General features: G+C 34.3%; 1 protein-coding gene across 2 annotated transcripts in view; it reads left to right on the plus strand.

Moving 5' to 3' along the window:
• Nucleotides 1–14,300, plus strand: part of ARID2 (AT-rich interaction domain 2) — a 164,879-nt gene that overhangs the window by 108,872 nt on the left and 41,707 nt on the right. For both annotated transcript variants that reach the window (XM_036889222.2, XM_036889224.2), the window contains 6 exons: nt 2,393–2,460; nt 7,069–7,135; nt 7,228–7,478; nt 7,807–7,903; nt 7,996–8,205; nt 9,052–9,219. In XM_036889222.2, coding sequence (XP_036745117.2) covers nt 2,393–2,460; nt 7,069–7,135; nt 7,228–7,478; nt 7,807–7,903; nt 7,996–8,205; nt 9,052–9,219 — 861 coding nt within the window. The remainder of the gene's footprint in view (nt 1–2,392; nt 2,461–7,068; nt 7,136–7,227; nt 7,479–7,806; nt 7,904–7,995; nt 8,206–9,051; nt 9,220–14,300) is intronic.

Genomic DNA, 14,300 nt, shown 5'->3' on the forward strand with positions numbered 1-14,300 from the left:
TTTTTTTTTAATATCTGTCAGGTCATGTTACTGATACAGAATTTGTTCTTGCTTTTCAACCTTCCTTCTACCCCAATACCATCATAACTTTTGCCAGAAGTATATTCTATTAAAGGATAAGGTTTTGACATTCCTGAAATTATTTTATCATGTAGAAAACTTATAGCACAGTAGACACAGTCTGAGAGAGAATTTCTTAAAATATTTTATAAATTCATAACTTTGTTTTCATTTTTAAATAGCAACATGTTTGCAAGTGAGTTCACTTTTCTGCAGTTTGATTTGGATTGAATATTGTATTTTTAAACATAATTTTATTTGGGATTATCTAAGTAGGATTCCTTATAATTTGACATTATTTTGTATGAAGAGGATACTGAAATTAAATAAATACTGGCTTCACTGGAACTATTCTTAGTTACATGGGTGAATGAATTATTTCTCAGTGTTTATAGTAACTTTGAAGATCTAAAATTGGTGTATTTCTATCTCACTTTCATGGTAGGTTCCTAATATTTTGATCTTTTTGGCATTTCATATAAGATGGAGTTTTAAATTATTTCACTTTTTTTTAGAAATCTTAAAAAGTTTTCAGATAGAATGAATATTCTCAAACTAGAATAATTCTACTGAAGGCTCAGCATTTAATCACCAGACAAGGATTACGTGTGTATGTATGATAGAAGTAATCTTACCAGCTTTGGTGCACCGAGGCATTACATTCTCAAGACCCAATTAATTTTCATGCATCATTTAGGCACTTTTATTTAAAACACGAAATTATTTTGCTATATAGTAGTCTGAAACTAGGAAGTTAGCAAATGCTACTTAAGGAATGTTTCTGTCATTCCAACATCAGTAGTTTAGAGTTCCAGAGTACATAGGGACTTTATGAAGACCCTATGCTTAAGACACTGAATTTACATTATGAAAATAAGTCCTTTGACATAGAGGATATATTTGATTTGGTTAGGCTTTTGAGAGGTTCTGATTTACCTTTGAGGATGTGGAATTTTAGTTGAGAAATACATGTGGATGTCACTTTTGAAAGTATGGAATGTTTATACTTCTGGTGTGTTTGAAGAAACAGTAAAAATTCCATGTGACAGAAAATTTATTTTCCCATCTTATATTGCTATCCAATATTCTTTTCCCAGTCTTCACTGGGTTTTTTCAAAACAAACAAAACCTTGTCTCTCTTCAGTGTGTGGTCATCATTTTCTGATTTAAGCTGCTACTGTATATATAAGTTTGATATTTTATGAAATTCCTTAGGTCACTATAGTTCATTTACTTATTAACAACTTTCACATCTATTCTTTGTACCGTTTCCTTATAATCTTAATATTTAAATTCATTGATAAATGAAACTTACATTAAAATTTATTATTCATTCTTTTTAATACTTTTCCAATGAAAATTCTTATTCTAACCTATTTTACTCAATATTAAGTAAATATGAGGTCTGAACTTAAAGTATAATAAACTGTAAAGATTCAGTAAATCTTTTACAGCAGAAATACATTCATTTGTTATGACTGTCACAACACATGTGTTAAGGAGGCTGACTTCTTTTAAAAGAAGTACACTTACAAAACTAGCTTTTCTGTTAATATTTGCCACAGTATAGTTTCTTTCTGCATTCTAAAAGCAGTAGGTTTTGTTACAGAATTAATCTCTTGATGAGAACCTGATTTTTAAAGGAAGTTGTACATTGTGTCACATTTGTATCATTGCTTTACTGTCTGTCCTATGACTGACAATATGACCTGGCATCATAAAGGAGAAAAAAGGATATAACATGTCCCTGTATATGCCTTAGCCTTTTCTGTGTGGGGTAGGGGCAGGGTGTTACTAAGAAGCAGGCTTTGAAATGGATGGTTTGACTTGTCTCCTAAAACAACTTAATCAAGAAATACAAACCATAGTCCTGAGAATGATTATTAAATCAGATTTCATTTGTATACATTATTTCCAAAGAATGCCCTGCCCTATATTATTTGAAATACAAATTACAAAATTATTTTTTAATTAATATGAACATTTAAAAGTGTTAACAATCTGCAATCTAATAGGAAGAACATTAATTTGACTTTGATATTCCTTTGCTGCAGAGTAACTGTTACAGTACTCTTCATTTCTGTATTGTCTATATAACTATATGAACATGAGTTGTGTGTTTCTGGTTTATAGAGACACAAATTTCCTTTATAGTCTACAGTTTAAACTATATTTCAACAGAGATCATCATGACTTTCTGTCATTGACTATGAATTTTTAGTGAACAAGATTCAAAAGTGTGATTTTATTGTTTTTCTAAACCTAGCTATTATTAAGGAATTAAGTGAAAGAAATAATTCCATCATACTGAATATACTATTTATTCTTCTAGCTTTAGGATCCTTTTCTACTGTATTTGGAGAAGAATGGAAAGAGAAGACTGATAGAGATTTTGTTAAGGTAATTCAAAATTACAGTACTGAACCACTGAATTATGTGTAGCCCAAGGCCAAGGATCAGTGGTTGCTTTTTTGTGTATGTGATACTATGTACACTTTAATCTTTAGTATAATACATAAAGATACCTATTTAAAAGTTGTGACTGAGTAAAAAAATCTTAGAATAGCTAATAAACAGAAATAAAGCTCTTATTTTATTATGCATTAATTCTGAGATTCGTCAACCCATAACAGAAGCAGTAAATCTAAGAATACCCAGATTCTGAGCAGCATTCTGGGTAATTCCCTTAGCACTGTTTTTCATTACACTTAACCAGTCTTCATCTGTGGCTAATATGCTACTTGACTGATCTGTTAAGTTTCAGAGGCTGTGTTTTAAGCTCTAGAAGTTCTCCTTGTAGTTTTTCATTTGCCCTTTTTTGATCTTCTCCACTTACTTTTTAATTAAAAATATGCACCTAAAATATATTTTATTAACGTTATATATAGATTAAACAAATGTAAATATAAAATATATTACAAATAACATATAAAATCTTAATCACAAGTTAAATATATATCTACATACAAGCACACACACCTTGATAATTCTAATATCTAAGCCACTTGCAACCCTAATTCTACTTAACGCTGACTACAGGTTAACGTTATATATAGATTAAACAAATGTAAATATAAAATATATTACAAATAACATATAAAATCTTAATCACAAGTTAAATATATATCTACATACAAGCACACACACCTTGATAATTCTAATATCTAAGCCACTTGCAACCCTAATTCTACTTAACGCTGACTACAGGTGGGTTATTCCTTTGCGTTTTATAATGCTGGTTTATACATTTCAGCAGACTTGTTTCTGTGGAATTTTTGTACAGATTTTTCCACATCTCTGTTGCATTTGCCAATCATCTAAAAAAAAAACACTGATCAAAATGACTTTATATTAAATTCTTTATTGGAGATTTCCTGATGACTGATAGTGAAACCAAACCCATGGAGGTTGCAGAGCAGACTAGTTCTGAAATATTTAGGAGATTATTTTTAACTCAAAGCTCAACTACAGACAGCCAATTCCTTTTCTCTTCCTTTCTTTGAGGGTATAAGCCTTCAAATTTCTCTCCAGGATAATGGGCTTCATATTAATTCCCCACTTTACAAGCTGATCCAAAGTCCTATATACTGTCCTCAATCCACCCATTAAAAGTCAAGCCTCTTGGTTGTGGTTAGACCGAAATTACCTTACCTTCAGAAAATTGATTAAAGTATAAGATACACAAAATGTTTATTTACTTGTGGGGAACGGGGTTTGTCAGTATAATCACTGATCATGTGAAATCAGGGAGACAATGTGTTGAAGATGATTGGATGGTCACTTCTGTTGTAGGTTTTCATTGATTTCTGCTCTCTTATTTCTTTATGCTCTATTTGGGCTTAATTTGCTACACCTTTTCTAACTTCTTGGGCTGGTGCTTATTAGATCATTGATTTTTGTTTTTATTTTTATAATACATAAATTTAAAATCATAAAATTCTTCTGAGCACACATTTAACTTTATTCTTCCAATTTTGATATTTCATGTTTTTATTACAACTCAGTTTAAAATATCTTCTCATTTCCATTATGATTTCTTGTTTGATACATGGAGTATTAAGAAGGGAATTTTCTCAATTTCCAAAAACATACGTAGTTTTTCTAGTTTTCTTATTAATATCTAACTGAATTTCACTGTGCTCAGAGAGAACATAATACTTTGTTAAATTTTAAACCTTTGAAATGTTTTCATCCTGTGTTTGATAGCTAGCATTGATCAGATTCTATAAACACTCCATGTGTATTTGAAAATAATACATATTCTGAAGTTGGGTATAAATTTCTATATAGTGGGTTAGGCCATCACAGTTAATTATGATATTCATATTCCACATCAGTGCTGGTTTTTTGTTGTTGTTTTTTTCTCTGTTTGTTCAGAGAGAGGTATGTTAAAACACACAGTTTAATTGTGGATATGATTCTTTCTTATTATATTTCTATCACTGTATTTTTATAGTTCAAAACTTATTTAGTGCATACATACTGGTCAGTTGAACATAATATAAATTGTCCTTTTTATCTGTAAGGCTATTTTTTGTGTGTGTGTCTGGTATCAATAAAACTACATTAGCTTCTATTTGGTTGGTATTTATATGGTTCAGGTTTACCTTCAGTCTTTCTTATCCCTTTATTTTAGATGTGCTTTTTATAAACAACATATATTTGAGCTTTTCTCTCCAGTGTGAAAAAACTTTGTTTTTAAATTCGTACATTTATTCCATTTATGTTATGTAATTTCATTTCAACTGGGTTTAAATTTACCCTGTTTTGAATTGGTTTCTGTGTGTCCTGCCTGTTCAGTTTTATTTTTTTTCCCTTCCTCCTTTCTTGCCTTTTTTTGAATTGATTTGGTAGTATTGTTTATTATTCAGTTTTCTGCCCACTATTAGTTAGGTATTTATACACTTTTTCTGTTCTTTCATTGGTTACACTGGAGATTTTATTTTTATTTCTTACTAATTTACTAAATAAGTGTTTTTACCTCTTAAATAATGCAAAAATATTAGAACAACTCCATCTCCATGCACTCAACTCTTAATATATATGCCACTTTCATTATGAATTACTTTGCTTTTCTCAGGCTTCTAAAAATATTAACTTACACTGTTGGTTTTAAACTTTTCTTCCTACCTAATATCAGCATAAAAAACTATAAATTCCCTCTATAAACACCTTTAGCTGCATCCCACAAGTTTGAGTTTTCATTATCATTTAGTTCAAGATATTTTCTTATTCTTGTGATTTCTTCTTTGATTAATGGGCTGTGTAGAACTGTGCTGTTTAATTTTTTATTGTTTTCTAACTACCTTTTATTAGTAGCATTATTGATGTAGTTATTACTGATTTTTAATCACATTCATTATTGTGAAACAACATATTCTGTGTGATTTCAGTCCTTCTAAACTTACCAAGACTTGTTTTATGGTCAGGCATATGGTCGTTCTTGGTTAATGTTTCATGTGCGCTTTAAAACAATGTATGCTCAACTATTGTTGGATGTAGTGTTTATTGATAACAAGTCAAGGTGTTTGACAGTGTTCTTCAAGATCTCTGTATCATTACTGCTTTTCTGTATAATTGTTCTATGATTTCCTGAGAAATAAGTGTTGAAATTATCAACTATGGGTCTTTGTATTTCCTTTCAGTTCTCTCAGTTCTTGGTTCATGTATTTTTCAACCTCTGTTTCTAGTTGCATGTACATTTAGGATCATTGTATTTTCTTGATGATTTATATTTTATTTATCATTATAAAATATTTCCCCTGACCTCTGGTAGTCCCTTGTCTGAAGTCACTTGTCTAATATTTATCTACATCAGTTTTCTTATGGTTAATGCTTCATGATAGATCTTTTCTATCCTTAAGCTTTTCATCTTTGGTGTTTTATAGGCAGCTTATATTTCATTGTGCCTTTTTGGCAATTTCTTCCTTTTCACCAGGGTGTTCAGTACTTTTTGCTTTGTGAAATATTGATGTGGTTGAGTTTTGACTCTCAGCTTTTATTCTGAAAATTTTATTTCACCTTTATGTTTGAAGGGTATTTTTGCTGGGTATAAAATTATATCTTTCAGGATGTTATCTGAGCACTTAGGTAATGTATTGCCATCTGATTTGCATTGTTACGAGAAGTCATTGTCATTCTTTCTGTTCTGCGTGTGATGTGTCTCCTCTGGCTGCCTTTACAATACTCCTGTTATCATGATCTTTAATTGGGTTATTATGTGCCTTGTGCTTTTCTTTGCTTTCCTCACTTGGGTTTCATTTAGTTTCTTGGTTGGGTATTTTTCATAAAATTTGAAAAGTTTTGGCAATTGTTTCTTCAGTTTTTTTCTCTTCCTATTTTTCTGGGACTGTTAGATATATGTTATACCATGATACTGTTCCACAGGCAGCTGAGGCTCTACGTACCGTGTTTAGACCTTTTTTTCTGGCTGCTTCATTGTGGATACTTTTCTGTTGTTATGTTTTCATTTTCTCTTCTCCAGTTAAGCCCATCTAGTCGTACTATTTTATTTCAGATATTACATTTTTCAGTTATTGGAATTCCATTGATTATCTCTCATATCATCCCATTTCAAGTACTAATGAGCATAAGCCATATTTATAGATATTTCTATACCTAGAAAGTGATCTGAAAATATCTGTGATTCATACTGGTGACAGTGTCACAGGTATGTTAATATTACTATGATTTGTTGTCTAACAATTGGATTTGAACAAAATGTTAAAAGAAATTCTGAACGTCCTAATCAAGCTCACAGGTATTCGGATTTCTTTCACAGACCTTTTGGGGTCTGTGGACCCCATGCTAAAACCCCTGGTCCAAAATAATAAGTACCCAGTACTTAGAAAATCAAGCATTTATGTCAAAGAATGAAGTATATAGAATATGACATCTACATGAACTAAAAAACAAGTAGAAATATTACAGTTTCAAAGTATGGGTAACTTTTTAAAGTAATGGAATAGTTAAATTATCACAATTAAGTATAATAATTTCTCATTACAGTTTTGGAAAGACATTGTTGATGACAATGAAGTACGTGACCTCATTTCTGACAGAAACAAGTCCCATGGTAAGTTAGTGAGGTTTTGTAGTAACTTTAAAATATCAATAATAATAAGTGAGGTACCAATTTAAGTACAAATCTTATTTTTTCTTTTATAGAGGGTACACCAGGAGAGTGGATTTGGGAATCTTTATTTCACCCACCTCGGAAGCTGGGCATTAATGATATTGAAGGACAACGGGTACTTCAGATTGCAGTGATTTTGCGAAACCTTTCCTTTGAGGAGGGCAATGTTAAGCTTTTGGCAGCTAATCGTACCTGTCTTCGTTTCCTATTACTTTCTGCACATAGTCATTTTATTTCTCTAAGGCAATTAGGCCTTGACACCTTAGGAAATATTGCAGCTGAGGTAAGCATGTGACAGTAACTTGAACAGTTTTTATAGTTACCAGTGTTACTTTAAAATTTAAGGATGTGATGTTACTATATTTGCCATATTTATAGAACAGTGAATGCTCACATATAGTTTTTGCCTAAGGTGGTATTACAGAAGTGTCACACACTTTCGTAGAAAAAAGAAATATTTGAAATGATGCTCCAAATTTAGTGATGGCTGTTCTCATTGTAATGACATTTTATAAAGTTATGCAGCATTGTTCTGGTCATTTTTATTACATTTGAAATGTGTAGTCCTAGAAGAATCCCATTGCCACAAGAGTGTCTTTTCTTTTTTCCAGCTTTTATTGGACCCTGTTGATTTCAAAACTACTCACCTGATGTTTCATACTGTAACAAAATGTCTCATGTCAAGGGACAGATTTCTAAAGATGCGGGGTAAGTGGTCACTGATGCTTCTCGCTATCTGAGGTACACAAGCTTTTCATCATCTGTTAAACAACAAATACGTGTGTATGTATGCTTCTCAGGTATGGAAATTTTGGGGAATCTTTGCAAAGCAGAGGACAATGGTGTTTTGATTTGTGAGTATGTCGACCAGGACTCATACCGGGAGATCATTTGTCATCTCACTCTGCCCGACGTGCTGCTTGTGATCTCAACACTTGAGGTGCTCTACATGCTCACAGAAATGGGAGATGCTGCTTGCACAAAAATTGCAAAAGTAGAAAAGAGCATAGGTAAGACTAAACAAAAGAAGCATTTAAGTAAAACCTTGAGTAAAAAATATTTAATATGGTGCTGTACAAGATCACAGTTGATCCCGGGGCTGCTGTTCACCTGGAGGAGCCTTACCTGGAAAGACATAATGCTTTGCCCAGTTCTCTCCACCTGCCTTAGCTGAGCAGGCAGTTGCCTTCAGAGAGAGACCAGAACGTATGTGGTGATCAGTGATTCCTTTTCCTCCTCTCCACCTGTCTTACTAGCTTTCTAATTTAAAGTCAACAAAACTGCTCTGTCTGACTCTCTGGGGAGAAGGTCTTTTTTCACATGGTCGGCTGCTACTATTAAGCAACAAAAGCTGAGTGAAACAGGCTTTCTTCTGTCCCAGAAGTTGCTGGTAGTGGTACTGGCCTTCATGTCAACGAGCTCACCTCCTTAATGGGCTGTCAGTTTCAAACATACTAGAGCATGCCGTGTTAACATTTTACTCAGTGATTAAAATGATTTCTTTCTTTGGTATAAATACTGAAATCAGAGTTAATGAAGATTTGGCTTGGAAAGTAGTATTATTGAGAAATTAAGGTGTCACTTTCCACATCAGTGGTTCCTAAATCTGACTACACATCAGAATCACTTGGGAAGCTTTTTAAAAATAAAGATACCTAAACCCCACCCCAGAGCTACTGAATCAGTCTCCAGAGATTGAGCCTAAAAATCTTTTTTAAAGGTCCACAGACAATTCTGATGTACATTGATTCATATACTGGCCTTTGAGAAGCGGTATTCTGTACAACATGTATTTTTCAGGAATGTCATTGTTTTAAAACATTACTGATTAACTATTGGTCTTTAATTTATTTTAGACATGTTAGTGTGTCTGGTTTCTATGGATATTCAGATGTTCGGCCCTGATGCACTAGCTGCAGTAAAGCTCGTCGAACATCCAAGTTCCAGTCATCAAGTTTTATCTGAAATTAGGCCACAAGCTGTAGAGCAAGTCCAAACCCAGACCCATGTAGCATCTGCCCCAGGTTGGTGTTTTTACGTCATCTCTTTCAGTATGTTCATTGGTATGTAAGATGTGACACTGTGGATACATTCAAATGTGCAGTGCAGGGAACTTGCACTGTGCCGTATAGAGGCCGAAGGAGAACTTCGGACGTTGTTTCTTAAGTCTCATGCATTCTAGGAGCAGCAGAGTCAAGGTGAGCACAGAGGAAGAACAGTGTGACAGACAGGAGTAAATCGAGAAAGATCAAGAGCGAAGGGCTAGGTGTGAGGAACTGAAAGCCGTAGGAAGCGGCTTCTACTTGTGCTTATGGTCATTGGAAACTTAACACCAGGAGCAGGTCAATCATACGGTGCCTTACAGTTCTCTCAAGTGTTCATCAGAGTACTTAAGTATAATACCTCCTAATACTTCTACATCTTGGATCAAATACCACAGAATCAGAGCTTAGCTGAGGCATGTGTGTGTGCACACACATACACGCAAGCACATATACCTGCAATTGTGCACCCTTCCTGAGCTTTCTTGGGTCAGTTCTATTTAACTCAAATGTCTTCAGTTAGAATTCAGACCTGTAATAATTAGCATTCCCGTCGGTCCTTGGACTTCTCTTGCACAGCTCATTATGAAGCATTATTTTTATATTTTAGCACTCAGCCTCTTTGTGGAGCACTTTGTCCACCTCCGTTTGTTCTAAGGAGAACAGTGCGTCTTGCACCTTACCTGCTGCCATTTCTAAGACATTTCTTTTGCCTGGTTTTTAATGGATGAGACTCATTTTCTCAGTTGACCTTACCGCCTCTTACCGCAGCTGGTGTAGAGGCCTTGTAGCATGAGTTTTTTTCAACTTCTTATGCCTTCACTCACAAACTTAGGAGCATCTGAACTCCTTCACTTTCCCCTTGTCTTGGGAGAGGCGCTGGTGTCTCCTGAATCTATACTCTGGGTCTCGGTCTCTCACGTCTCCCCATTCCTGTGTCTTAGACCTATCTTTTTTTCCTTTCAGCCTGGAAATACATTCAGATCTTTTTTCAACTTTCCCCACTACCTTTAAATCAAAAATCTTATTATCCTTAATCTTCAACTACCACATCCATTTACTCAACAAATCTTGTTGAGTCTCCGAAATACCTTGACCTCTTAAGTTGGCAGGGCTTATGACTCAGTTCAGACTACCACCATCTCCTTCAGTGATCTTTTTCTCCTCTCATTTAATCATTGTCCCAATCTCTCTTCTACTCTAACTCATAATATCAAAATTCCATGTTCTATATACATAAAATATGTAATATGTATCATATATTCCATCAATTTCCATTTTGTTCTTCTGAGATATATGGTAGAGTTCTATCATGTGTGCATATAACTTACTTGAGTTCAACTAACAGAAGTAGACAAGTAATAGAAGACAGAAAAGGTAGATAATTTTGAGTGCTCATCTGCAATGAACTTTTACCTACAGGCAACAGATGTTAAATAGCCAGTGCATAGTGGGGGATGAATGGTCAGAATAGTAATGGTTTCTCAACCTTGGCAAAGAATTGAAACACTTCATGCTACCAGTTAAGTAGGTGATGGAGATATATTTTTGTCCTCAAAGAAGAAACTGGAGATTAAATTAATTTGAGGACTTGAGAAACGATGTCCAACAAAGACTTAGAGGAATTAATAAGTTGTCAGTGAAACACTGAACTATAGTGGACTATTTAAAGAATATTCAAGGGTAATTTTGATGCAAGCTGCTCTTTTTTGCCTTATCACTGACCAGTAACATTAACAAATGAACCTACCCACCAACCAAAGATTTGGTCCTCGTTTGCAGGTGGACAGAATTAAATACTGAGTTTGCAGCTTGCTCACATATATAGTAATTCACTGATAGAGGTGGGAGCAAACAACTAGGGTTCTGAGAGACCTCACTTTTGAGCTGTAAGCACGTCAGCACCTGCTCACCGTGAGTAACGACGTCGGTTCGATGAGTCTCTGTATGCCCTGCCCACACCCTGTAGTTGCTTTACCACTGCTGCTTGTGGAAGGGGCGTCCTCACACTTCTCATTCACTTCCCTCGTCGCTGTGAAGATGTGGCATCTCACCCACTTTTAGTTGGACATCTAAAATTCTTCATTATTATTTAAACAGTTGCAGGTTAATGTTTCCATGTATATTGTATTGATATTTTAAAATAAAAGTTCACTTTTTGTGACCAGTGGGATCTTGATACCATTATCCCCTTAAAGAATACACAATTCTTGATATCAGAAATTTTATAGTTTCCCTTTTTCTCCTTAAACTCATACCTATCATCCTATTGATACTCAGCTATAAATGTAGACATTTTAATTTAAGGTTTTTCAGTTTCCTATTACTTTGTAAAACTCTGGTGTTTAAAATTTTGTTTCATTGTTACAAGTTTTAGTAGCTATATCAAGCAATAAGAAACACATCACAAATTTTTATAATTATTAAGCAAAATATGAAATTATTGGAAGTGCATCCATTAATGAGATGGACAGCATGACACTTTTTTCCCTGGTGCTCTGGAAAGTACTACTTTTGAATGAATAGTTTTTATTGCTAGAATGAAATTGGTTTTAGCATCAATTCCATCTCTATTTTTCCTTTTTATAAATGTAAGTTAGAATGATATAATAAATGATGAGGCTAAATAAATAGATGAAGGTACAATTTATGACACTTTCAACTTCAGAATTATCCAAAATTATTTAATTATATTTAAGGACCTTCTGACACTAAAGTTCAATTAGCAGTATTTGACTCATACACATATTTGTTACCTGGTCATTGGACATTTCATTTCAAGTTTATTGACAATATACCAAGAAGGTATTAACACAACAGGACTGTAAATTATGTTTATACTTGCAACTCTTTCACTTAGATGCGCTTGTTAACCAGTAAAGAGGTATTAGCACAGTGGTTCTCAAACTTCAAGGTGCACCAGAACCACCCAGTGAGGCCTCAGCGCTGATTTCTAGGCTCCATACCCTGAGTTTCTGATATGGGTGGACCTGAGAATTTTACTTTCTAACGAGTTCCCATGAGATGCTGATGCTGCAGATCAGGAGACTATACTTTGAGGACCACTGGGTTAGGAAAATTGAAATATTGTTAATTTTAAAAACAATACAATGTTTTTTGATAAAAGGCTTTTATCATGTGCTTCGAATACACTTCTCTCAAAATCTTGGCACTGCCGATTTATTTACCTCATTCAGTTATGGAAAATGTCTGCCACATAACCTGATAAAAAAGACATCTTTTTTATCAAAAGTATCTTTTTAATCAGTCTCTTAGGAAAAGAGAATCTTAATCAGTTACTTAGAAAAAGTCCACCTTTATTTTTCAGTCCAAGGAAGTAGATTAATGTGTTTCCTATGACTCCTCCCTTCAGAAATTTGTTCAGAATTCTAAGAGAAACTTGCCATGAGTTTGTCATCAAAGTGAAATAAGATGCCACCAATGTTCCTTAAAATATGCTGTATGCTTTACTTATATAATATTCTGCCTCAAAGGTAATATACTTTTTAACAGTAGCTGAGGAATAGAAGAGGGAAGGACATTAAGTGAAAATTCTAAATTCACTGTGTAATATATCTGAACTCAGAACACAGCAAAGGGCCAGAATAGCCAGAGCCTAATGCCTGGAATTTCCCATAACTACAGTACTGAGACCCTAGGAGGGATGGGAAGCCCTGCCGCAGTACCTTGGTCGGAAGATTTGTGGACACAGATGTTCCTAATACTCCCTTTGGTGTTGCAGTAAGTTTTTAAATATTGATAATAGTAACAAAAATAGCAGCTAACACTTACATAGTTTCCGACTATGTGCCAGGCATTGTTTTAAGTGATTTACGTATAAACTCCTGTAATCTAAGAACAACCTATGAGGTCAGTGTACTGTTACTTTCCCCCATTTCAGGGACAGGTTATGTAACTTGCCCACGGTTACACAGCCTGCAAGTGATGGAACTCCAGAGCCAGCCTCTGCTCCAGAGCCATGCAGTTAAACATAATCCCATATCGCCAAGAGGGGTGGAGAGTTAGCTGTCTGTTCCAAAATGGGAGAAGAACAGTCATCAGAGAGGAGGTGATGTTCTCAGGCAGAGCAGTTTTAGAAAGGAAGTACACAAAAGTTGACTATCTGGAATTGATTCATTTTAAACTCCAAGTGCCTTTGTATTATCCCTTAGAATGATTCAGGGGATTTCAGTCTGAGTAGGGTATACTCTATCATAGTACTGTTGATGGAGAAAAGGGAAGATTTCTACATAGGTTCAGGCCCTATGTATATTCTGTAACAGTGTCGTCAAGTTAGGATGAAAAGAAAAGATAAGATGGTGTTACACCAGAAAAATAATTCTGATTGTTTTGTTCTGCTAAGAAGCAACGTATCACACAATGGCATCTGAAATGTGACAGACCTGGATGGATTCAAATCCCACAGTCCTAAAAGAAGGCCTTCCGGTTACCCCGGCTCTTCTATTCCGTCATGTGTTCCTTTGTGAACTTAATCTCTGAGCTGTAATTTTTTCATCTGCAAAGTGGGGATAATTAAATTTAGACCTGTAAATAAGAGTAAAACAATACAAATGTAAATGGCTTAATACAAAGTAAATTTTCACTGAGTGGCTCCTTTTGGCTGTTATCCCAGTGAAGGCCTAGGGGCCTCATCAGACCGAGCTCGGGACCGCCTGGATCAGTCACAGGTTTGACTGTGCCATGGCGCATCGCCAGTTACAGTAATTCAGAACTCCGTTTGTTCTGTGTAAGGGTTCTGAGAGTTTGCTACAGTGTCATCTGAAAAAATATGGGTGTGTTTTGTAAATTTAAAAGCTGTAAAATAATGCTGACTCAGTGGTAACTAATTTTAAATTTTATCTGGAATATATTATTCAGATTTATAATTAATCATTATAATATGATCAAGTTTATATATTATTACATACTTTTCATGTTTTCATTAGTTCCTTAGTATATAACACAGCAGGAAAGAAAACATTCGTTTTTCTACTAATCTGTTCAACTTGTTAGAAAATAAGAGATTTTGCTTCATTCATTGGACTTGAATTTTTTAAAACATG

This window comes from Manis pentadactyla, chromosome 14, assembly GCF_030020395.1.
Source record: "Manis pentadactyla isolate mManPen7 chromosome 14, mManPen7.hap1, whole genome shotgun sequence".
In the NCBI taxonomy this organism is placed as follows: domain Eukaryota; kingdom Metazoa; phylum Chordata; class Mammalia; order Pholidota; family Manidae; genus Manis; species Manis pentadactyla.